The sequence below is a fragment of the Corapipo altera genome, unplaced genomic scaffold (genome assembly GCF_003945725.1).
Source record: "Corapipo altera isolate COAL_440 unplaced genomic scaffold, ASM394572v1 1b, whole genome shotgun sequence".
Classification (NCBI taxonomy): Eukaryota; Metazoa; Chordata; class Aves; order Passeriformes; family Pipridae; genus Corapipo; species Corapipo altera.
Genome location: NW_020884881.1, coordinates 15,825,231 through 15,847,063, shown reverse-complemented (window position 1 = coordinate 15,847,063; position 21,833 = coordinate 15,825,231). Strand labels below are relative to the sequence as shown.

General features: G+C 42.6%; 2 protein-coding genes across 8 annotated transcripts; one reads left to right on the top strand and one right to left on the bottom strand.

Moving 5' to 3' along the window:
* Positions 1-246: 246 nt before the first annotated feature.
* On the bottom strand, positions 247-13,336 carry DCLRE1C (DNA cross-link repair 1C). Of its 7 annotated transcripts, XM_027639633.1 has the most exons (15): positions 13,028-13,079; positions 11,959-12,121; positions 11,325-11,409; positions 10,491-10,732; positions 10,202-10,261; positions 8,881-8,936; positions 8,119-8,220; positions 7,794-7,866; positions 7,494-7,634; positions 6,510-6,611; positions 5,747-5,883; positions 5,531-5,585; positions 4,037-4,125; positions 3,075-3,175; positions 247-2,598 (listed from the first exon to the last, which is right to left on the bottom strand). In XM_027639633.1, coding segments are annotated over exons 6-15 (1,773 nt in total). In that variant the 5' UTR covers positions 8,883-8,936; positions 10,202-10,261; positions 10,491-10,732; positions 11,325-11,409; positions 11,959-12,121; positions 13,028-13,079; the 3' UTR covers positions 247-1,627. The 7 variants fall into 7 exon arrangements, with proteins under 7 accessions (XP_027495434.1, XP_027495430.1, XP_027495432.1 ...); XM_027639629.1 differs by lacking the exons at positions 10,491-10,732; positions 11,959-12,121 and adding an exon at positions 13,171-13,336; XM_027639631.1 differs by lacking the exon at positions 10,491-10,732 and having other exon boundaries at positions 10,804-11,409.
* Positions 13,337-13,429: 93 nt separating this feature from the next.
* MEIG1 (meiosis/spermiogenesis associated 1) lies at positions 13,430-21,627 on the top strand. Its single transcript, XM_027639637.1, has 4 exons — positions 13,430-13,580; positions 16,085-16,217; positions 18,096-18,258; positions 20,169-21,627. Exons 2-4 carry the CDS (start codon positions 16,114-16,116, stop codon positions 20,295-20,297), a joined length of 396 nt encoding a protein of 131 aa, XP_027495438.1. The 5' UTR covers positions 13,430-13,580; positions 16,085-16,113; the 3' UTR covers positions 20,298-21,627.
* Positions 21,628-21,833: the final 206 nt, after the last annotated feature.

The following is a 21,833-nucleotide window of genomic DNA, read 5'->3' as shown; positions in this document are numbered from 1 at the left end:
GTTGCTTTAAGACTGCAACATCTTAATTCCTGTCCTGTTCCCAAAATTTTCTAGCCCTGTAAGGACTCCAGCAGAGTAACCATGAGGAAATCATCTGTTTTCAGTTTAGGGCTGGTGAGAAGTGGTATAAATTTACACTGTCAACTTGCCTGAAGCAGGCTGGATTCCTGTGTATTTGAGCACCCTGTAAAGGCAGCCCTGAACTTACATGCATAGTACAGGTATGAAACAAGCCCACAGAATAAGTTCTGCTCTGTCTGACTTTATTCACATAAGTAGTTATAACAGCAGTTCTATTCAGGCTTGCTAAAAAAATCCAAAAGTTGATAAATCACATTTGGAAATTACATTAACAAATCCCACAAACACTGGACAAGGTGACAGTGAAGAAATATATGGATCTTGAATATCCTTAAAATCATATGTAGATCAGAGCAATGCTTTGTCCCCTCCTGCCCCTGTTCCCAGTGTCAGAATGGTGGCTGGTTTAACATTCACATATCACTAAACATGACACAAAGACTCAAGGCACACTTGGAAGGGAGAGATCTTGTGTTAAAGGTCTGTTTAATTCTTTGGCATTTAAGACCACATGGATAGGAAACCTCAGGGATTTTCAGATGACTTCTGTGGTTTATTTTATAGGCACTGCAGTTTAACTAAAACCTCAATTACATTTCCATGGTAGAACCTAAGAATTTTGGCAGAAAGAGTTATGATGGCACACATTTATAGAGAATATATTGTCTTGATTTGAAAAAGAATTCAGTGAAGTCTACAGAATGTTGCAGAGGAAGTGAAATTTTGTAGTACAGGAGCCTCAAGTAATGCAACCACCTGTCTGGGATAACAGGTTACCTTCTGTTGCCAGAGCAGGCCATGGCTGGTGGCTTGGGAACCACAAGATTTAAAGTTTTTCTGAAAAACAATTCAGAACAAACCAAAACATGGAGGAACTGATGACAAGTTGTATGCAACGAGTTGGAGTTAAAGCATAGACAACAGTGTGCAATACCTCACTCAGGAGTTAAAAATCAGATGACACCACTTGCTCAGTGTAAAGAGAGACTTCTTGAACAATTTGATTTAACAACAAATTAAAAACCCCTCACATTCTCAGTAATTCTCTAATCTGTTCTGCAGTTGTTTTTAAAAATAACTGCAGTGAATACTAATTAAATAGTGATAAAAATGATAATACTACCTTGTTTACATGGTCATTCCTATGTGTTCCTCCCCACAGTTAGCTGTGGTATTTTATTAAAACCTGAGATCACATTACGAAGGCAAACTCTTAGAGCTCATGATAAACACTAAATTTCATTTAGTGTTCTGTGCTTACTTTTGTCTGGTCCACTTTTTGTCTACTTATAGTCCTGGAGAAATGAACCTCGGGAGGTAGAATGCTTTTACAGTCCCTCCTAGAAATACTTCATTTCCAGTATTTCATAGAAGGAACAATAAAGTTACACAGGCTACAAATTCCTAGTTCTGACAGTAAGATATTTCTGAAAAAAAAAAAAAAATTGCATGGGTCAGCATAGCTGCTTATAGTAATTGGCATTAAAGAGAAAAAGAATTCGGGTATTAATAAACATTTTGGGTATCACCACAGTTATATCTGTCCTCAGGAGACTTTTTTCTCACTGAGTATGTTTTCCCCTGCTGCAAGCTTCTCGTATAAATGGTGCAGTTTATCTGGCTGAGGCACTTCAGCACCAGGAGTCAAGGGAATTTCGAAGTCAGAGGAGCTCTGGGAGTCCCTCCTCAGCTCCAGGTCAGGAGTCCTCGAGCTGTCACTTAGTTCCACCAGCGCATCCTGAACACAAGCAGTGCCAGTCTCTGCAGCTTTCTCACAGCCCTTGCTTTTCAAGTCACAGGTGCCATCGTAGACACAGGGTCTGCTCTGCCCTGGTGGCTTCCCCCTGCTACTCTCTGGCTGACTGCCCCCGGCAGTCTCCTGCAGCACAGGAACAACTGCTCTGCTCCCACCTTTGCTGAAGTCCAGGGCACTTCGTTCCTGGGAGGTGATAAGCACTGTGTCCATTTGGCTGTCCCAGCCCTGGCTCCCCTGCTCTGATATGTGTGTTGACTGAGAAGAATTTTGGGAGGAGATGTGTGTTGAGTCACTTACTCCATCTGAGTCGCTGAAGAGCGACTGGGACCCACCAGCATCTGCCGAAGATGGGATGTTGTCCTCATTTTCAGAGCTTTCCTCTAACTTATTACACATAAAGAATTCATCCCAGCGAGGGACATCAGCATTAGGGTCCTGTTGGTCACTAGTTACTCCACTGAAATTTGTTGTGGAAGTGGCATCTGGCTCATGGGAAAGAACTTGAACTGTATTTTTTTCAGATTCTTCTTCGTCATTTTCATCATCATCATCATCATCATCATTTGATTCCTCACAGTCCACAAAATCTACCTGGAGGGAGGTGTAAGTTGTGGTTGCTTTGTAACCTTCTGTGCTCTCATTAATATTTCCTTCAGCATTTTCAGACTGTCCTGTGCTGGATGGCCTGCTCTCACCTGTCTGCTGTTTTGGAATCTTAGGCCTTGCAGAAGTTAATTCTGAATCAAAGAGATCATCTTCATCTATCAGGAAACGAACAGAAAAAGAAAGTCACTAAGAAAAGTTCACATCTCTGCTAAAATCTTGTTGAGAGCAAAGTTTTAATAAAAATTCATTTAGTATAAATTGAGGAAAAAGTTCTTTAACCCAGCTGGAGACTCTGTAGGACGTTATTGACAGTGTTTGCCATGCCTTGTCCAGTTCAGTGCCTCACAGAGGGGCAGTTAGAACAAGCTTTCCTAGGGCTGGTCCAAGACTGTGGGAAGGAACCCTATCCAAAGACTGAAAGGGCTGTGGAGCAGTAACTACATTTTAAGACTGCAAACGAGTGTGTTTTTATACAATTAGTGCTCTTAAAATCCAAAGTTAATTTATATTTTTCCTTTCCAACTGTTGTTTTGAACACAAAGACAGACTATGGTGAACACTGAGGCTTTTGGCACCTCTGCTTAGTCTCAGACTCTCACTTAAGGTGCAGTAGCACCATCAGAACCTTTACCTGTATCAGATAATTCTCTCTTGTGGACTCTCTTCAGTGTTCCTAAGGGCTTGTACCTGGGTTCCATATTTCTCCTGTATGACCTGCATAATGGCTTTAATCTGAGAGGAATGAGAAAAGCAATTATGTTTAGAACACAGCAGATACTTTCAGGAGCAGAAGTAAAACTTTTAACTTGATGTAAATACACTGCTCCATGCCTTTCACAGGCACTGCAGCAAAAATGTTAAAGCAAAGGCAGCAATACCTAGGTCAAAGCTTTTGATTAGTTGGTGAGCTTAAGCAGCTTAAAGGTAGAGATCTGTCATTTCAACATGTTTGCCTTAAAACATGTAGGTCATTTGGAAACTATCTTGTAGTTCCTTGCTTAGTGAGACAAGATGAGAGGGTTCAAAATCTGACTGCAGTTTTATTCAATATCTGACAAGTATAAAGTCTCCTTTCTTAATTAAAGAGGAAAAGAAAAAAGGAACAGAAAAAGGAGTCCTGGTTGTGTTTAGACTGAGTGACACCATTGCTCTCTTGCTCTGTGAGGTTGCTTTCTAAGCTGCCAACACCTGCAGCCACAGAAGAGAACTGGCCTCTGATGCAGAGGGGAGGTGTTCAAGACCTCAAAGAAACCCTTTTTAAAAGAAACTTCTGAGAAGTTGCAGTGAAATAGAAATGGGTCACAGAACACAGTGAGATGAATGTGTATTCAGCTTCTAGAGTTTACCAGCAGGAAAGCCTCTACACATAGATTTGTGTGGAATACAAACTCTCACACTTAACTCAGCATACAAGTGTGCTTCAGAAAGCTCAAGTTTGTGGGACTGAATATAGAGGAAAAAAAGAAAAAAGAATTATCAGACCAGTAAAGAAAAAGGCAGTGCCCCTCCTGAGAGGCCAGGATTCAGGAGGGAAGTTGTCCTCACAAGAACAGAGTTTGGACCACCTCCATCCAGCAGCCATTTGTCACTTACATTTCCATTACTTTCTCCTCTGTCCCACCCAGTGGCAGTACGTTGGGATACACATTCACAGGACAGATATAGCTCAGGAAATCCTTAATCTAAATTCCAGAGAAGAAGAAGCAATTTGATAAGTTACATCAACAGTTAAGAATTTCACTTAAAGGCAGGACTGATCCAAGCATACAGAAAAGTACTACCACTGGTCTCACGTAAAGACCAATGCGACCCATGAGCTAAACTCTATCCAAGTGGATAGCTCTGGAACAACAAACAGGTGTGAAAGGATTCTGAAAACTCAGCCTCACCTAACACCTCACTGCAATTATCAACTTCTACAGACCATCACTATCTCTGAAAAAAAAGGCTGGACAGATTTGGAATGTGATCCAGCACTTCCCTGTCCTTACTGCTGTCAATATTTTCAAACCTGCGTTTTTCTTACTGGACTTCAAGTCCCTACGTGTGCAGATTAGGTATTCCCTTTCTCAGAGACTTGGCCTAAAGTCTCCCTTCAGTCCCCTGTAAAAGCCCATTTTGACAAACACATCAGTTTTTCCAAGCCTTACTCTGTTGTCTTCTGGATGCTCTCCAGACAGTAAATTTCTTGAAAAATTGTGTTCAGTTTGCAGCAATCCACTCCAGCTGAGGCTTTGTCAGTGCTGAGCACTGGAAACACTTGTAGGTTGTAGATTACACTCCTATCTGTACAGACAGCAGGGCCTATCTATTTTTGCATGTGGAGGAAGGAGTGTTACAGTTACACTACCCCCCATATTGCACCAGTAAACCTGTCACGTTGTATGTACTATGCTAGTACCTCCATTTAAAATTCCTTATGGTAGAGCAAACTAAAACTTAAACAGGACCTTAAAAAGAGGACTGTCTTCCTGGGGCTCTGAATAATCTCAATTTTGTATGAGGCAAGGCTTTGTTACAGGTTCCTTATTAGCACTGATCCAGCTTCAGTTTTTTAGGAGAGAGAAGTGTTTTTAGAACTGCATCAAGTCACATTAAATCCTCTGGGGAGGATGCTGCCACGACCAATTTCCTTTTATTCCCTAACACAGAAAGAGGAGTAGCAGAGGCAGATAGGATGTGAGAAAATTCTGTTTACATGTGTGGGCAGGGAAATAGAAGGCAAACCTACCCAAAACTGAGTCACAGTAGATAAACAATGTATTGAAAACCAAAACTCCATGCTTTAAGCATTGCATAGTTACACAATAATCTAAAATACAAAGGCAGGTAGCAAACTTCTGACCTATATGCTGAGAACAGAGAACAAAAAATAGGCTTGTAATCCTGCCCTTCTTTAATATACTACTCTGTGGCTATACTAAAACAAGTTTCTCTATCTTCAGCATCAGGACTTCTTATCCCCTTATGTCTTATTATTGACAAGATTTTTTTTTTTGTGTCAAGTCATGTCATTCACTCCAGAACAATCAAATCTCCTTTATGTTTTCTTAATCACTGTATATTCAGAACTACAAGTATACGAACCTCGCTGTATGAAGAGTGGAAAGAGAAACAAGCTCTGTACGTTCTTTCCCCAGTCCTAAAAAACAGAGGAGGCACAAAAATTAGATAACTGCTCTTCATACTCAGTCAACAGTCAAGCATAACCTGCTCTTGAAGTCCATTTTGAGATAAGGTATACAAGTGTCAGGCAAGATATGTTTCTCAAACAACAGGTTTCTGTGTGGCCCAAATGCTCACCTCACGATTACATTGGTTTTCTTGATCCTTTCCCCAAACCATATAGTGGAGGGTTTGATGCTGATTATGTGCAAAGGAGTTCCATTTTGGCAAGTCAGCCCACAGGGCAGTCTGTTCCCTCGGAAGCAGTCATCATCCTGCCCAATGCAAGATAAAAATAAATGCAATAGGGACCCTTTTTTCCCCCCCTGAGAAATTAGGCAACATAGTATCTAGGCAGACCAAGTTCTCCTCTCACTTCCAACTCCCTTGAAACACTCTTTGTCACACATTGCTTCCTTAGTGCAGATGGCAAAGCAAATCAGTCATAGAGACTGTCCAAAAAGATGTCCCAAAGTGCCATCTCTGCTTTCACCTGAGCTCCTGCAAGTTGGAGCCTCCAGCCTGACAGACATCCTGGAAAGGGAAGGCCATGTGCTACAACCACACAGTGCATGGCTGCAGCAGGTATCATCTGAGCTGCTTTTGACACATTTAGATGGATAATACCCGACTGATCTAATCTGCTGCTTGTTTTACTTCACTTAATACAATTTTCAGGTTTCAAATACAATTAAACTATTTCCAGCATAAGCTAATATATTTTTCCCCTTTTTTCTTTTTTTTTTTTTTTTAAAAACTTCAACCTGCTAACTAAAGTTCTCACTCTTCTTTACATTAAGCCACCATTTCATCAGTCTTCATTAGCACAAGCCCAGAACACAGCACCTATAGCCACACTTTCACAGTAAAGCTAGCAGAGGCTCTGCAGAATGATACACACCCAAGGATGTCGACAGGCATGGATCTGAGTGTGTCGGTCTGTAGTAAGATGGCACAGGATTTCTGGCATGTTCCTGAACATATCAGGTTTGTTTGTGTGCACCTAGAGAAAGGTAGAGTTTACTCTTCATTATCTCAGTGTGTTTTCCAGGCTGCAGCTCAAGCTTCTGTACAGATGTGCTTCTGCTCTCCCCAAATACCAGGAGGCATTTAAAAACTACTCCTACTAATAATGTCCAAACAGAGACGTGTGAGCCAAAACTTGGACATCTAGAAGAAGTAGAACATATCTCTTATGCTGAGGAGGGAAGAATATAATCAGAAAGTCAGAATATATCTGCTCACTATTAATGTTGTATTTAAATGGCTTTTATCGTTCACAAGATAAAAGGGAGAGAGGTAAACGCTGAGCTTGAAAACTGGGAATTAACTTCTGTTTGGAAAGTACAGATGTCATTGCAATCTACAACTTCCTTGTGAGGGGAAGAGGAAGGGTAGATCCTGATGTCTTCTCTGTGGTCACCAGTGACAGGACAGGAGGGAATGGCCTGAAGTTGTGTCAGGGGAGGTTTAGGTTGGATATTAGAAAAAGGTTCTTCACCCAGAGGGTGGTTGGGAACTGGAACAGGCTCCCCAGGGAAGTGGTCACAGCACCAAGCCTGACAGTCAGAGTTAGAGAAGCATTTGGATGATACTTTCAGGCACATGGTGTGACTTTTGGGGATGGTCCTGTGCAGGGCTAAGGGCTAGACTCAGTGATTCTTCCAATGATCCCTTCCAACTCAGCATATTCTGTGATTCTGCTCCAGACTGAAATCAACTAGTTAACTCATTTTGAGCACAACTGCAGCTTCTTAAGGGCAGTCAATGAAAGCAGGCACATCTGTAACACACAGCAGCCCTCTGAACAGCCACTGCCAGCTTGGTGACTGGCCACAATCATTACTGAGGATCTGTTCCAAAGCAACAATCATAGAAACATTACCTTGATTCCGAGTTCCTCACTTAGGTTTACGAATAAATATTCATATCCATAAGCAGCTTTGCAGTTCAGCCACACAACATGACAGCGGGACAGTGAGGTCCAGCTTCGCACTAACTCCAAGATCCCATTTAAACATTCCTCCTGAAAAGTGTAGAAAATGCTGTGAATCATCTTTGAAGATACTTTCTATGTGTTGCAATTTGGAAATGCAAAATGGCATTGTCTTGTAAGACTTACATAAAAAAGGGATGGTTAATTAATCAGCAGTTTTAAGGACTCTTACAGCTTATTTGGACTTACCCGGCTTGGTATGTGATAAAATTTGGGATCACAAAAAGTAGTGTCCAAATACACACTCTGGATGTCTTTTACTCTGGAGGAGAGAAATGTGATACCAGAGGGAATATTGCATCACAGTACTAAGACACACCACTTCCTCTTTTCAAAAGGAAGCAAATCTTTATTACCTCTTTATTACAAAGAACAAATCAAAGGGGTTTTGTAACTGCAGCACTGCAATTATAGTTAATCCAGAATAAAAAATGAGGAAAAAACCAGTACATTATTCCTGAATTGTCCATGCCACATGATCTTTTATTCTTTCTAAATCCCACAAATAGCTCACCTGGTCCCTGAATGCAAAAGCTCCATTCTGGCTGCTTCTCCCTTTGCAAGCCTGAAATCCCCTGTGTACAGCACAGTGCCATTCTCACCTTCAAACAGAAACCTGCAAACAGCAACAGCTGGGTCAAATGCAGCAAAATAAAGCATTAAATGCCAGGTGGTGGTTTGTTACCTTGCTTAGGGCAGTCGTCGTGACTTACGTATGCTGTAATAGAAACACTGGGCTCAACGTGGTTCTACAGTAATTTCAGATAAAACAAAAAAATCAGACACAGTATGTCTGGAAAGTAACCTGTGTCTGGCCCAGAGTTGAAGGCAAAAGCCTCACAAAATCAATGAGGGTGGCCCAGCTGTCTGTTGGAGCCAAAGGCATCTATTGGGCAGCTGTATCTAGAGCTGAGCACCTTCTTTTTAATGTCATACTCAAGAAATGGAGGATTTATTTTCAATAACAGTTTTGTGTGTAATTTTTAAGTACAGTTGAAATCACTCAGCCACGGGAAAAAGTAATCTGCCCCACCAAGGTAACAACTTCCATCTGGACAGATCCCAGACAGTACTGTGTTTTTCCAACCTTCATCAAAGGTGGTGGGCCCTGCCACAAGAGTATTTCCTCCAAGTAAGAATTTTAAATTCATTAGCTTCTTCTAGTTGGAAAAAAAAAAAAAAAAAAAACCAACACCACAACCCAAAGCAGTACTCAGTGAGAACTCTACAGGACAAATCTCTCAGCAGAAACATTTTGGGCACTGAAAGTACATACATGACTGAACCCGGACAGTGACCAGCTGGCAGAAGTGTCACCACTACATCTTCTTTCTGGAAGAGATGGGTTAGCATTATTTACACAGTGTAGCAAGTACTACCAGTACTTTTATCAGCACAATGAAAGTAACACATTACTCTCCACAGCCTCTTGAAGAATTTAGCATTTAAATCAAGAGAGTCTCTTCACATTGCAACAAGCACTAAAGAGCAACGAGCATCCTGTCATGTCTGAGGCAAGGACCAAGTATTGTAAGGTGCCTATAAAGCAAGTTGGACATAAGACAGTCCTAACTCCCTAGTTCCTGGTGAGCAAGTACAGAATCACAGAATAGTTTAGGCTGCAAGGAACCTTTAAAGTTCATCCAGTCCAACACCCCTGCCCCAGGCAAGGACATCTTCAACTAGATTGGATTGCTCAGTCTCTTCCATCCTAAAATTGAATGTTTCCAGGGATGGGATATCCACCACCTCTCTGGGCAACCTGTTCCAGTGTCTCGCGATATTCATTGTAAAAAACTTCTTCCTTGTATCTAGTCTGAATCAACTCTCTTTTAGTGTAAATCTATCACCCCTTGTTCTGTCCCTACAAGCCCTACTAAAAAGTCTGTCCCCATTTTTCTTATAAGCCCCCTTAACGTACTGAAAGGTCTCCTCAGAGCCTTCTCTTCTCCAGGCTGAGCAACCCCAACTCTCAACCTTTCCTCAGATGTAGCCCTTCCCCTTTTTGGTAGCCATCCTCTGGACCTGCTCGAACAGTTCCATGTCTTTCCTGTATTGGGGACTCCAGAGCTGGACACAGCACTGTAGGTGGGGTCTCCTCAGAGTAGAGCAGAGAAGCAGAACCCCCTCCCTCAACCTGCTGCCCACAGTTCCTGTGATGCAGCCCAGAACACATTTGGCTTTCTGGGCTGTGAGCACATGACACGTGCAGCCTCCCATCTACCAAGCATCCACGAATACCACGAAAGTGGCATCCTGGGATACACTTTGTGTGGAGATCCTCTACTAGACCTTAACATTTTGCATTTAAAGCTTGTTAATTAAAATAAGCCAGAAGATACAAAGTGAAAAAAATCACAAGAGCAATAGGTAAGTTGGTAATGCCCTGGAAAGGCATTACCAAAAGAATGCTATGATTGTAAGAACAAAGCAGGGCAACAGAATTCATTGGCTGAACATCCAGGAGAGGAGGGTAACATGCATTTTAAACATAGCTTATCCTCTTGGGATGTTATAGGTAGGGTGTTTCCCATACTCATATAAACAGCATTACTGCCCATTACTAATATATGAATCTTTTTTTTCCTGGAACTTACCTCACCAGATGTTTCATCTACTAAAGAAATCTGAGTTGGAGTTTCAACTTCCAGTGCAACCTGTAACAAAATGTTTAATTGCATTATAGGATTTACTGGACATTGTGTTTCATGTTTATGGCTGGTATTCATTATCTATATATCTCTAGCACTCACTGTGGTTCTTGCTAAGCCTGTAAAATCAAAGTCATTTTCCCATAGTCATGAATTTCCATTTCCAGTGGGAAAAAAAGTTTCCTAAAAGTTGTCTAAAAATGAAATGGAGATACCTCAACCAAGGTGTACATACCTAAAAAAGTTAGAGCATGTGGGACTTATTACAGCAACAGCTCTTCTTTCTGTGGCTGGATCATATGCCTTATTTTGGATGACTGCAAGACCCAAGACATTCCAGTCCTAGAGCACATCAGGACATCTTTCTGGGACAGATCTGTGCTACAGCATTTCCCACTGCCCCCTATTACCAGGAGAGCCCACAGACCACAGGGAGCATGGATTCCTGTGTTTGTATAGAGGTGATTATTTTTATTTCTGTAAAAAAACCACGTTCAATTTCATGTTGCCTGTGTCTGCAAAGGGAAGGAAATAACTACAAGTCACACCTGTACATGACACTGATCCCTTGAAGTTTGGCTCCAAACAGTGGAAATCATGTAAACTGATTTAGTTCTTCAGTGACTTTACATCATTAAAACTTTTTCATGTTAGAGATAGTCCATTTTCCAAAAAGCAAAAGGAAAATAATATAACTACAGGTTATATATTCTCCAAGCAGTAAGAGATTTTAAATTAAGCAAAAGAGAAATTAATTAAGGACAGGAGCAAAAACACATGAGCCGGGTAAGGAAATGAATACAGAGATACAAATGATCAGTGTAAAGATGATGGCCATGTAAAGCTGAGGGTGAGAGGAAAGGAAAAAGTCATGTGAAGGGAATAATAATTAAACATCAATAAACCAATCCCACACAGCAAGCGGTAGAAAAGACACATTGTTGGAAATACTTAAGACCTGAAACATTGTATCGACACCAACATTTAGGCATTTCTGAGGAGCAGAAGCTTCTTCTTTCCTAGAATCACTGCTTGGAAAACGTTAATTTAAAAATAAACACAAACTCACAATATGATTTTCCCAAAACTTGTATTTCCAGTTAGACAACAGCAATTCCTTAGTTACTGGTGAGCAGTATAGTTTAACTTTCAAACTGTGAGGAGACAAAAAGCAGAGAGAAGTGTGTTTTAAAGTAGAGGCAAGGAACAATCTAACGACACATCAGCAGCGGGCACCCAGCACATCAAAACCTGTGCTCAGAACACTCTCTCATGTGAAGAGACCTGCAGAGCAGGAAGCCTGCAGGCTTTTCTTCAGCACAGCAAACCCAAAATTACCTCTGTGTGCCCATGTCTGCATGGATTTTTGTATACACAAATGAAGTGGTCATATGTACAGGTTTCTGTTTCTATACCCACACCCCTGGAACAGGTGTTTGGGGTAGTCAGCATTCAGCAGAACTCAGAATACTCCCTATTAATCTTCTGCACAGTGCAGAGACCCGGCGAGCAAAAAGAGATTCTCTGCTTGCATCTGAGGAGAGGCAACATCTACTCTAGTAAATGAAAAGTGCCAGGGAGCTATCCCACAACCTCCCTGGGCCCATTCCCATGTTTGACCACCCTCGTGGTGAAAAAGGTGTCCCTTGCCCTTTCGTCATGCACCTCCAAGAAGAGTCTGGCTCCATCTTCTCTATCCCTACCTGCAAACAGTGACACACAGCTGACTCCTACTCCCACGGCTGCAGACACCCAGCTCTCAGCCTCTCCTCACACATCACACACTCCTGCCCCAGAACAGTGTGGTGATCCTGCTCCAAACACCTGTCGGGGTGGTTTTTTTGTCCAGAGGAGCCTAGGACTGGACTAAATACTCCAAAAAGAAGTCTCACAAGTGCTGGCCAGAGTAGAATAACTGTCTCCCTCAACTCGCTGGCCTTCTTCACAGCACAAGTGCAGACAGCACAGTCAGTGTGCACTTCCAGGGAGTAACAGCAGAGATCCTCATGAAGTTCCACAAGGCCAAGTGCACCTGAGTTTGGATAATCTCAGCATTAATACAGACTGGGGTATGAATAGATCAAGAGCAGCCCTGTGGAGAAGATCTTGGGGGTCCCACTGGATGAAAAAATGAACATGAGCCTGCAATGTGCACTCACAGCCCAGAAAGTCAACTGCATCCTGGGCTGCATCACCAGCAGGTCAAAGGAGATGATTCTCTCTCTCTGCTCTGCCCTTGTGAGACCCCCCTTGGAGTGCTGCGTCCAGCTCTGGGGTCCCCAGCACGAGAAGGACAGGGACCTGTTGGAGTAGGTCCAGAGGAGGCCACAGAAATGATCCAAGGCCTGGATCACCTCTCCTATGGAGATAGGCTGAGAGAGTTGGTGTTGTTCAGCACAGAGAAGAGAGGGTTCTGGGGAGTCTTCAATATTGCCACCATTCGATACTTAAATGGGGCTTATAAGAATGATGGAGAGGGACATCGTACAAGGATAGAGGAGAATGACTTTAAATTGAAAGCTTAGGTAGATAAAAGGGAGGTGGATTACACACTGACATAGCTCGCCCAGAGAAGCTGTGGCTGCCCCATCCCTGGGAGTGTTTAAGGCCAGGTTGAACGGAGCTTGGAGCATCCTGGTCTACAGGGAGGTGTCCTTGCTGTGACTTATAACCCTCGGCAGCTCCTCAAGCTGTTTTGCCCACGCTTTGCTGCGCACCAGCCGCCTCCCCCTCAGCGCTGCCGGTCCCGTCCCCCCTCAGCAGCCGCCGTACCTGCCCTCCAGCCTGCACTTCAGGGCGGGCGCCCGCAGCCCCTTCATGTGATCTGGGGGGAGAGAGAGAGGCACGGCGGTCACTGGGGTGTAGGGGAGGTGGGGTGCACCCGGGGACGCTCCCAGCCCCTCGCGGCCGCTCACCCTTGTGGCAGTGCGACAGGAAGAAGGCGCGGGCGCGCAGGTTGTGGTGGTCGAAGCGGTCGATAGACAGAGACGGGTACTCCCGCATGCGACCCCCGAACCGGCTCATGGCCGCCGCCGGTGCCGGTGCCGCGCGCTTCCGCCTTCACCCCGGGCCCCCAGCCAATCGCGACGCCACCCCGCCCCCCACCGACCTATCAGAGGCGGGCACGGCCCTTTTAAAGCGGCCATGGCGGGCGGTTGCCTGGCGACCGTTGGCGTCGTGAGGGGGGACCCGCGTGAAGGGGCCCTGGGCGGGGTTGGGGGGAGCTGCCCTGAGAGGCGCCGCTGCCATCGCGCCTCGGCCGCTGCTCCGCCCCGCCCTGCCTCGCTTGGGAGGAGACCCCCTGGCTTGCGGCCCTCGAAGCGAGGTGGGCCCTCTTAAGGGCTGGGTGGGCGGGTGGCTGTGCGAGAAGCGCAGGGTTGTCACATCGGGACGAGACGTCAGCCTCCGCACCTCGGCGCGTACGAGGAGCTGTCTTGTAGATTCTGCCCAGTTCTGGGCCCCTCCGTTCAGGAAGGATATTGGGGTGCTGAAGCAGGTCCAGAGAAGAGCAACAAGGCTGGTGAAGGGGCTCGAACACAAGTCCTATGAGGAGAGGCTGAGGGAGCTGGGGCTGTTCATCCTGGAGAAGAGAAGGCTCAGGGGAGACCTCCTCACTCTCTACAACTCCCTGAAAGGAGGTTGTAGCCAGGTGGGGGTTGATCTCTTCTCCCAGACAGCTATCAGCAAGACAAGAAGGCATGGTCTTAAGCTCTACCAGGGGAGGTTTAGGTTAGATATTAGGAAAAAATTCTTTACAGAGAGGGTAATCAGGCATTGGAATGGGCTGCCCAAGGAAGTGGTGGATTCGCCATCCCTGGAGGGTTTTAAGATGAGACTGGATGTGGCACTTAGTGCCATGGTCTGGGAACCACGGCGGTGTTGGATCAAGGGTTGGACTTGATGGTCTCTGAGGTCTTTTCCAACCTGGCTCATTCTATGATTCTATGGAAGAGGGGAAGCTTAGGTTAGATATTAGCAAGAAATTTTTTTACAAAGAGGGCGGTGAGATGCTGGAAAAGGCTTCTCAGGGAAGTTGTGGCAGCCTCATCCCTGGAAAGGTTCAAGGACAGGTTGGACAGGGCTTGGAGCAACCTGATCCAGCGAGAGGTGTCCCTGCCAATGGCTGGGGGTTTGGAATGAGAAGGTCTTTAAGGTCCCTTCCAACCCAAACCATTCTAGGATTCTGTGAAATCTCTTAGTGATTTTTCTGGGACCCTAAACAGGCCCTGTGTTTGCTGACTCGTGGTAAGTGATGTAAGAAACACAGCCATCTCTTCCTGCTGCTCTGGTCCAGAGCCTCTCCTGTATGGGAACGTGGGGCTCCTGCCTGGGCTGAAGATGCTGCAGGGCCCCCTGTCCTGGACCCAAGGTGCCCCTACCCTTCAGCTTAAAATTTGCTGATAAACATGGGTGTGTGCCCTAGGATTACCAAAGCTGGTGAAGATACAGACGACGCTTCTCCCCAGTATCCAGCACCAGGCACACAAGCTGTGACCCACAGCCCTGCTCCATATGTTGACATGGAGCCCCTCACTCACAACAGCAGCTCATTTTTCAGACACATCCTGTTCCTGCTCCAGTGGCTGGAAGTTAAAGTCCCCCACCTGCACCAGCAGCTGACATCATAGGCCAGAGGTGCCCTTGCCCCCAGTCTGACTCCAGGAGCTGGCACCAGTGTTCACTCATGCACAGGTCTCACCAGCAGCTGGCACTTTGTCCTTTATCACACACATATATGGGATACAAAATGAGATTATGCACAGAGATGCTTAAGATTTAAGAAGATACAATAGGGTAGGACAGTCTGTGCTGATCAGGCATGGGGCTCAGCCAGGCATGCATTCCTCACAGGTCTGTACAGCTCCATGGATTCCCCCACCTCTCCAAGTCTGGGTCCCCCTGGTTCACAGTCTTGTCAGTGCAAAGTCCAGGCTACTCTTCCTGGTGCCTGTATATAGTTTCTTGATAGCCCATCCACCAGTGCGAGTGGTGAGGTTTGTTTCTTGTCATGGTCTTTCTTTTTTTGTCAGGTCCTTGTCTCTTTATATTTTGTTTCTGTTTTCCCCCGTTTTCCCTAATTTCCCAGTTGACAAGGGGCTCCGATCAGAGAACCTTACTGGAATAAACATTCTCGCACTCCTCTCATGCTCCATCAATTGATGTGACTGACCAGGTTTGGTTCTCATCACCACATCCCTCATTTACTGCTCAGGTCTGAGTCCCCATATGTTCTTTGTTTTATGGCTTCCTCCCTTTCCTCTAATCCCTTACTGCACTTAAAATGGCCCTTGAGCAGATGCCCTTAAGGAGCAGACACTCTCCTCCCACAAACCCTTATGTAACTGTTAAGGAAACCACTATATGCCAGCCCAGGCTAGTCAGGATTCCACAGTAATTGTGTTATGATTAAATTAGTAAATGTGTTCCTAAAGCCAAAACAGAGATATATGAAATCTCACTACTTACCCTAAATGAAGAGTAGGCAAACACTCTCATCTTAATAAAGTCCACTTCACTGTTCAACAATTTTCTTTAAATGAAAACTACTGGTATTACGCTGAGTATTTTCTTGTCGCTCTCTTGAATTCTTTCATTTTCCTTTATCTGTCTGTTGTCTTTTGTCTCGTTCCTGAATTCCTGGCTGGAGTACAGCTGTCTCCTGCTCTGGTGCAATGAAAACAGCTCTGTGCATGGAACTTGGACACACTAAAATAGACAAAGAGTACAAATTTTTAAATTGCAGCCCAATATCAGGATGGTGCTTTTGTTATTTGAAGTCACCAAGCTGGAACTTTCAATATATGACCTTTATATCTGTTTTTTGAGCAGGAAAGCCTGTAGCCAGGCACCCTGAATTAATGGTGACTCAGGAAGCAGCAGACCTATCTGGATGTCTTGAAGAAGCACGTTCATTAGGTGAATCCAGCATATCCTCTCAAGAAGTACATAACAGTAGTAACATGTAAGTTATCACAACACCCTTAAATTCATCACAGTTTGTAATTTATTAAGATCTAATGTTATTGTTAATCATACTGACTGTCTAAGGTCAATACTGACTGACAACAGTTCTCATCAAACACTGATGAGCACATGCAGGGCTTGAAAAAAATTCTGTGATGGCTACAAAAGAGCCCTTTGCAGCACAGGAGAAAAAAAATTATGTTGAGATGGATATCTCAAGACTACCCTAAAGATTTAGAATAGGGGTATGTTAAACAGGATATGCTTATCCTGTTAATTTGTATGTGACACCTCAGAACTGGGTGGGAAAACTACGTTTTGATTTTAGTAAATGGTTGCTTTCAATTGCAAAATGATGCAGAGCCTGGTAAAAGAATGCTTGGAGTGCTGAACTGCAAGAAATAGTTTACTGTTGCCAGAAAAGAGCCCTTGTGCATATTTTTATTGATCTTTATTAAAGTTTATTCTCTAAGAGATGAAAGGCCCTTTCTTTGTTTGCTGATGACTCTCATACAGTCAGATGACAGAGATGCAGAATTCTGCTGGTTTCATACGATGGTAACAACAATTTTTCATGTAATTTCCCTGTAGATTTGTATGCTGTGTTGTGAGGTTTTTTTCTAATTTCTGCTTTTCTAGCAGACCAGTGCCATTCGTGCATTTGATAAGATTTCAGCATTCAACTTCTCAAGCTCTCAGTTGAAATAGGAACTGGCTAAGTAAGGAAATTTTACTCTGTGTGCAGGGTTTGGAGGCAGCATACTACTCACAAGGAGGGAGGCTGTGTTCTCCCTCTCAGAATCTGTCTCTCATTCCTTGAAGATGCCTTCCTAATTATGGAGCTGAAGCTTGAGCCCTTTCCTAGTTTTGTAATGTCACCATCTCTGATCATACCTGCTAGCCATGACAGTGTTGTGTGTACTTTGCTTGCAGATGCAACAGAAGTTCTGTTTTAGTAGCAGAATAAGATACATTCAAGCAAATGCAGTAAAATTTAGATATAAGGTAGAAGTCAAGTGATTCTTATTTTTTTTAAATAAAGTTGAGATGTTTCCCTAGTGAGTTTACCTTGTTTGCAACTTTTCATTATTGCTTTTTTTGTTGCAATAGTTTTTGGTTTGTTTGGTTTTTTGGGGGGAGGTTGTTTGGGTTTTGGTTTTGTTGTTGGTTTTTTTTTTTTTACAGTTTAAGTTTCCTCTTGTCCCAGTTCTGCTCTGTTCAGGTTTAGCAGCTGATTAATCTATTTACTATTTCTCAGCAAACTGAACAAATGTGTTTTATGTGAGGAGGAAGTCAGTGGCAGTCAATGCAGGTTTTGACTGGGCAAGGGTAGAAGAGGGTGAATTTTAGTAGGTTGTGTGCTTTGTCTCTATCTGGTTTCTCTCTCAAGACCTCTTGTCTCTCATCTGCACTGTGGCCGTGTGACTGGCCATGCATTTCTCCTTTCTCTTCCTCTCCCATCCTGAGTGTTTGCTGTTCTTCAGAAACAGCCCAGATCTTCATTCTGTGTCTCTCAGTTTGGTGTCACTCCAGGAGGAAGAAATCAAAAAACAGAAAAACTCTCTATCCCAAAAGGACAGCAACTGCAAAGATGTGAAATTTAAAAATTGCTATTTTTTTTAATGCATCAATATGCACAATTAACTTTTAGTAGATTAAGACAGGGTGTATATTGAGGTATAGGTAAGTTGGGTTTGAGATCAAATAGTGTATTTAATTTGATTCCAACTGCTTATCACTTTTTTTTTTTTTTAACTCAGTCTTTGAGGTCTGTAATTCCCTTATTTTAAAATTTCGTTTTACCCATTTCTGTATATCCCCATCAAAATCACCTACTTCTGTCTTCTCTATTTAATTTTTAAAAATCTAATTTCAGGAAGAAGTCTGAAGTTCCTGGAGTCGTGGCTAAAGCTGACATCAAACCAAAATCTATGCATCGTGCCAAAACATGGTCAGATGATGTAGAGAATTTATACAGATTCCAGCAAGCTGGATACAGAGATGAGGTGGAATATAAACAAGTAAAACAAGTTGATGTGGTAAGATTTAGGACTTTGCAAGGGTTATTACTTTAAAATTCTGTCCCATGTTAAATGCTTAAATAAAAATGGAGGTGCTGCTTATTTCCTTTCATTTAGGCTGGGTTCTTATACAGTGTTTTTCCTCACAGGTCTGAATTGAATTCTTGAGCTGTTTTTGTTCCCCCTCTCTTATGCATTTAGAAGCATCACAGATTTCTTTGAATAGATGTAGCTGATAACTAAAAGGAATAATTCAGCATTGAGGAAGGCAATATTTCAAAGTGAGTTCTCTGAAGTTTCCCCATTAGTCTGTCAATGTCTTTGATGGGAGACTTGTTTGTTGTCCAAGGAGTCAGTCCTGGGTCACTATCACCAGCTTCAGCAGTTGGATCATGTGGCAGCACAGACTTCGTGCACACTCAAAACTTGACCTCTACTGGAAGTGGAATATTTCCACAATGGAAATATTTGATGCCAGCTGTGGTAAAAGCAGCTGTGATACAGGCTTTTGTCAACACCAAGGACTTGCTCCTCTGAGTATTGGCCATTGAGCTATTGAGTAATGGCCAGGCATTTGGTAGCTACTTGAGGTTCAAAATAACGACCAAGAGGTTAATACAGCAAGCACACCATCTTTATCAGAGGTCTGTAATTTGTCTTCCAAAACAGCAAATACAGTATGAAAAATTGACTTTTAAAAGATCTTAAACTCCTCTGCACATAAGAAAGAGCAGAATGTTCCTGAGAAAGTCACTCCTCATCCAGTTAATCCTCACACACTACTCCTCACAACACAGCAAAACATTGGTGTGCGTAAGGTACAGTTTATTATTTTGTTGTGGGCTCAGTTACCACTGCAGAGGCTGTGGTGTAAATTCCAATAACTGCAGAAGGAAATCCTGTAATTAGAGTGGTAGGATCTGTGCATTTAAGATTTATGTCAGGGCACAACCATTGGCAATTAAACCCTGAGGAACATTAAAGAACACCACAGACTCATTGTAAAATGAGCATGTGTTCTGTTCCAACCTGCCAGGGCCTGGCAGTGATTCTCTTTCAAACACATTCTGAAATGTCTTGTTTACCCTATATTAGGTTTCTATAATGCAGCTGCTACTAATGATGCAATTATAATGTAGGCAAAATGAAGATTAAGGCTGTTATGTTTAGACAGACAATGCAAGTAACACAGCTGTATGCCTTTAAGCAATAAGGTAAGTGATGAAACCACTTCTGGGACTCTCCAATTAGAGAAGGCTCTAGTTTGACATCCTGTTGTCAGCCCTGTCTGGAAGAGAAATGAGATTCAGTTTGATCAGAAGCAGTTCACAGGTGTTGAAGCTGCAAAGAGCTACTAAAGCCATAAAGCTGTTGAACATGCAAGTGCTCAAGCCTTTAGTTTAAAGCTTCACACTGTGCAACACTGAAGAGCACCAGGGGAGTGCTGGTTTGTTTCGTGCAGGACCGATCCTGCTGTGATAGATACAGCTGACTTTATTTTCATGAAGAAGCATGTTTTTCAAGGTCAGGAAGAAACCTTTAAGTATATGTCAGTCTTACAGAAATGGAACCTTTCAGCCTCCCAGGTTACTCAATAACTGAATAGCATCAATGTTATATTCCTGGACAAGGTATTTTAAAAGCTTTTACCAGTCCGATTTTAAATTTGTCCATCAAATATCCTTGGATATCCATTCCTAGACTTTCTGGGTCACATAACTCTTTATAGTAAACCTGAAAACTGGTTTCTGACACTTCGTTCTTTATCTGTCTTTAAAAATTCAGCAAATTAACAGAAAAGCAGTATTTAGATGCAACTGATGTTTTCCCATGGAAGTATACCCTATATTCCTTGCAAGATAATGCAAAAACCTGGTTTAATGCGAGCGTGTTCAGGTGAATTTATATCCTTTTTGTTCTATTTGTAGGTAGAGTGTTGGCCAGAAACTGGATTCATTAAGAAGCTTCAGAGAAGGGACAATACATTCTTCTATTACAACAAGCAGAGAGAATGTGAAGACAAAGATGTCCATAAAGTGAAAGTTTATGTGTATTAGTTTTGTTGTTGTTCTAGTTTGTTTGTTTTTATAAATCTGTCTGCTAAGACCTGCAAGTAAATGAATTGTGTAATCTGACTTACCTTAAGTATTGTTGCCATGCTTGAATAGAAGGGGGAGTGCTTTAAATGTAGAGAAGGCTGGAGCTATAGACATAGAAACTTCACTTTTTTTCCTCCTGTAACTGAAGGTCTTATAATTCCTCATTTTCCTGGTTACAAATGGTTAGACATAAAGATAAAAAGCTGGTAAATGGGCATCATATATTTAGGTTAATTGTGTGTAACATCCATTATAAGTATAGGCACCAACCTTTACTCAAAACAATATAGTCTTGTTGACACTGACTAATGACAGCCACAGTCTCTTGGTGTAGCTAAGAGTTATGAGACTCCAGGGACTAAAGGGCTAAAGTGAGGCCAGAATACTGACTAAAAAGTAGTGCAAGAATAACAAGCAAAGAATTGAATTGCAGGACACTGAACAATCAAGTAGCAAGGGCCAGTGATGAGCTGTAAATTTAAAGACTGGTTATTGTGATAGAAACAGTCACAACAAAAACGTCTTTCTGAGCAATAGGTAAGGTATCCACACAGTATTTTAGTCAGGTGTAACTATTAATTACTCAAGGAGGAAGTATCAATTGACTTGGTAGCATATGCCTTCTTGAGGTGGGGGATGGATTGTGGACTTACACATGGTGAGAACAGGGAGTATAAACCTTCTGGGAGGACATGAAATCCACACTATGTAATATTTAAGGTTAGGTAATTTCCACAGATGATATGTGGAGTTTCTGGGCAGAATTAATCTCATCTAACTTCAAATGGTACATTGTCAGCATAATTGACCATTGACAGATTATTGTTATGTAAACCAATAGATATGTTCATGGTAGTTACAGAAAAAAATGTTATTAATATCTCCTGTCTCTAGACTGTCAACCAAGGGGTACCTAAACTGAGTTTTAGGCATAGATTAGCAGTGTACATTTTACCATCCATCTTAAGGATATTCTTCCTTCATTTGAGCCTAAGATGGAGGCCTCTCAAGAGGCCTATGTGAAATAGAGGACTTACAGCTCCTAATCAAAATAAGTAGTATGGGTGCAATATTCAAAAGATCCCACTGACAATGGCTGATGATGATCTCCTCACTTATTGATACTGCTTAGAAAATTTCAGCTTTAATTTGTACAAGCTGTGTTAGAGAAATGACCGAAAGATACTCAGAAGCAACTGCGAAAGTGTTATATTCCAAGAAGGTTTTAATGGCACATAAAGAGAGTTACTGCAATGACAGAAATAAAGCATTGCAACTCTAAATGTCACTTTAGCCTTTCGTTATGACTTCTTTTTTTGTTTGGAGTGCTCTGGATTTCCTTTTTAAGACAGAATTTTTTGCATACTTTGCAACTAAACAGTGGGAACAGAACAATTACTGAGATAACCCATCTATTTTGTCACTTTAATTTAGTGGATCTCACTTTGTTAACTTCGTAGATTCCTAAAAAAGAAATCTTCTAGCTGACATGAA